General features: G+C 49.5%; 1 protein-coding gene across 1 annotated transcript in view; it reads left to right on the forward strand.

Moving 5' to 3' along the window:
- The first annotated feature begins 1237 nt into the window (after positions 1-1237).
- LOC121847911 (epigen-like) overlaps positions 1238-3607 on the forward strand; it is a 5006-nt gene continuing 2636 nt past the window's right edge. The window contains exons 1-2 of the mRNA XM_042331255.1: positions 1238-1571; positions 2995-3138. Of these exons, the coding sequence (XP_042187189.1) occupies positions 1544-1571; positions 2995-3138 (172 nt within the window). The 5' untranslated portion in view covers positions 1238-1543. The remainder of the gene's footprint in view (positions 1572-2994; positions 3139-3607) is intronic.

Here is a 3607-nt window from a genome sequence, read left to right on the forward strand (position 1 = left end):
AGGGGGAGAGAGAGAGAGGGGGAGAGAGGGGGAGAGAGAGAAGTGTGAGGGAGAGGGGGGGGGGAGAATAGGGTTAGGGAGGGCGAGAGAGAGAGAGAGAGGGGGAGAGAGAGAATAGGGTTAGGGAGAGGGGGAGAGAGAGGGGGAGAGAGAATAGGGTTAGGGAGAGGGGGAGAGAGAGAGAGGGGGAGAGAGAATAGGGTTAGGGAGAGGGGGAGAGAGAGAGAGGGGAGAGAGAATAGGGTTAGGGAAGAGAGCGGGAGAGAGAGAAGTGGGAGGGAGAGAGAGGGAGAAAGTGTGAGTGGAAGGGAGAAAGAGGGGAGAGAGGGAGAAAGAGGGGAGAGAGGGAGAAAGAGGGGAGAGAGGGAGAAAGAGGGGGAGAGAGGGAGAGGGGGAGAAAGAGGGAGAGAGGGAGAAAGAGTGAGAGAGGGAGAAAGAGGGAGAGAGGGAGAAAGAGTGAGAGAGGGAGAAAGAGGGGAGAGAGGGAGAAAGAGAGGTGGAAGGGAGAAAGAGGGGAGAGAGGGAGAAAGAGAGGAGAGGGAGAAAGAGGGGAGAGAGGGAGAAAGAGAGAGTGGAAGGGAGAAAGAAGGAGAGAGGGAGAAAGAGGGGGAGAGAGGGAGAAAGAGGGGAGAGGGAGAAAGAGGGGAGAGGGAGAAAGAGGAGAGAGGGAGAAAGAGGGGAGAGGGAGAAAGAGGGGAGAGAGGGAGAAAGAGGGGAGAGGGAGAAAGAGGGGAGAGGGAGAAAGAGTGAGAGAGGGAGAAAGAGGGGAGAGAGGGAGAAAGAGAGAGTGGAAGAGAGAAAGAGGGGAGAGAGGGAGAAAGAGAGGAGAGGGAGAAAGAGGGGAGAGAGGGAGAAAGAGGGGAGAGAGGGAGAAAGAGGGGAGAGAGGGAGAAAGAGTGAGTGGAAGGGAGAAAGAAGGAGACCAAGAAGGAGAGGGCATGGACACACTTCATTAAGTGCTGTAAACTCCAGAGGCTGTGTGTGTGTGTGTGTGTGTGTGTGTGTGTGTGTGTGTGTGTGTGTGTGTGTGTGTGTGTGTGAGTGAGTGCGTGTGTGTCTGTGTGAAAGTGTGTCTGTGTGAGAGTGTGTGAGAGTGTGTGTGTGTGAGAGTGTGTGTGTGTGTGTGTGTGAGAGTGTGTGTGTGTGAGAGTGTGTGTGTGTGAGAGTGTGTGTGTGTGAGAGTGTGTGTGTGTGAGTGTGTGTGTGTGTGAGAGTGTGTGTGTGTGAGAGTGTGTGTGTGTGAGAGTGAGTGAATCCTCTCCTGCCCCCTGGGACTGCAAACCTGTTTAATACCTGGCCAAGAGGCTTCTGCCTCTGCATGCAGGTAACCGGGGGCAATGGGACAGGAAGTGATGCGGGGGAAGCAGCCGAGCGTGCCATTTGTGGAAAGGGAATATTCTTTACCCCATAATTCTGGTTCTCCCATTGGTTGTGCAAGTCGTGACAGGGATTAAAGGAGTATAAAGCACACCAGACTTTCACTGTAATCCACACACCTGAGGAAGAGACAGTCTGAGGACGGCCACTCTTAGAAAACCACAAGATGTCAGGACCGAAACAGACAGTAACCGGTGAGTGCCCTGCAACCTGTCTGTCTGTCTGTCTGTCTGTCTGTCTGTCTGTCTGTCTGTCTGTCTGTCTGTCTGTCTGTCTGTCTGTCTGTCTGTGTCTCTGTCTGTGTCTCTGTCTGTCTGTCTGTCTGTGTCTGTCTGTCTGTGTCTCTGTCTGTCTGTCTGTGTCTCTGTCTGTCTGGCTGTCTGTCTGTGTCTGTCTGTGTCTCTGTCTGTCTGTCTGTCTGTCTGTGTCTCTGTCTGTCTGTCTGTCTGTCTGTCTGTCTGTCTGTGTCTCTGTCTGTCTGTCTGTCTGTCTGTGTCTCTGTCTGTCTGTCTGTCTGTCTGTCTGTGTCTCTGTCTGTCTGTCTGTCTGTCTGTCTGTCTGTCTGTCTGTCTGTGTCTCTGTCTCTGTCTGTCTGTCTGTCTGAAACAGACAGTAACCGGTGAGTGCCCTGCAACCTGTCTGTCTGTCTGTCTGTCTGTCTGTCTGTCTGTCTGTGTCTGTCTGTCTGTCTGTGTCTCTGTCTGTCTGGCTGTCTGTCTGTGTCTGTCTGTCTGTCTGTGTCTCTGTCTGTCTGTCTGTCTGTCTGTCTGTGTCTCTGTCTGTCTGTCTGTCTGTCTGTGTCTGTCTGTCTGTCTGTCTGTCTGTCTGTGTCTCTGTCTGTCTGTCTGTCTGTCTGTCTGTCTGTCTCTGTCTCTCTGTCTGTCTGTCTCTGTCTCTGTCTCTGTCTGTCTGTCTGTCTGTTCTTTAGCACAGCACTAACACACCTGATGAAACTACAGAACTTACCAACAAGCCCTTCATCAGGTCACCCAGGTACGTTAGTCCTGGGATAGAGCAGAAATGAGTGCCCCTTTTAGGGATCCCTCAGAGAACGGAGACAACCCAGACAGATCTGTATATAGTATGTGATGGATTTATCTATAGAGATATACTGTAGTAGGCTATACATCATTTAACTGTATGGCTTTGAATCTACACAACGTAGTATGGTCACTTCCACAGGAGGCTGTTGAGGGGAGGACGGGCTCATTGTAATGGGCCGGAATGGAGAGAAAACGGAATGGCAACAAACACCTGGAAACCATGGAAACCATGTCTTTGGAATGGTATCCAAATACATCACAGATTCCGCTCCAGCCATTACCACGATCCCGTTCTCCCCAGTTAAGATGCCTTGACTATCTGACAACACTTAACAAAAGCAACCTTCAGTCTAGCCTAGTCACTATCTGACAAGTGGTCTGGACCAGGCGCTGGCTTTCACCTGTCCAATCACGTTAGATCAGGAAGTACTGAGGTTCTTTGAGAATGTCTGTCTGTTAGAAGAATTCCAGAACAACGTTCTAGAAGAGATAATATGTAATGAGAGCAGTTCTAAAAGGTGTGTGGACAACCATCATTATTCTCCTCTTATCCCTCTATCTCTCCGTTCCACAGCCTTCTCCACCACTCTGGTTGCAATGTTGCTCATCCTCTCCACCGTGACTCAGTCAGCAGAACCTTCAGACAACCTTCAACCAACACAACGGACACTCAGCCTGGACCTTGCAGAGCCCGCGAACACTGCACTACCTGTAAATGGTGAGTTTCAACGGCTACTTTCAAGAGGCTGCGTTTACACAGGCATCCCAATTCTGATCTGTTTGACCCAAATATGGATCTGATATATTTATCTGATATTTATCTGATATATTTATCTGATATCTGATCTGATATCTGATCTATATCTGATCTGTTTGCCCAAATATGGATCTGATATATTTATCTGATATTTATCTGATATATTTATCTGATATCTGATCTGATATCTGATCTATATCTGATCTGTTTGCCCAAATATGGATCAAATATGGATCAGATCTGAATGGTCAAGAGACTGCCTGTAAAAACAGGCATCCTGAATAAACTGGAAGGCCCTCCTTTCGTCAATGGTTTGGAAAATGGTTGCTACAGACTTCCAACAAAACAGAGCCTTCCAGTTTGTTCAGGATTCAGATCCCTGTTTCCAAAGATCACCAGAGCCCCACCTTGCCTAGGCTGAATGTAAAGG

Source organism: Oncorhynchus tshawytscha, linkage group LG12 (assembly GCF_018296145.1).
Source record: "Oncorhynchus tshawytscha isolate Ot180627B linkage group LG12, Otsh_v2.0, whole genome shotgun sequence".
In the NCBI taxonomy this organism is placed as follows: Eukaryota; Metazoa; Chordata; class Actinopteri; order Salmoniformes; family Salmonidae; genus Oncorhynchus; species Oncorhynchus tshawytscha.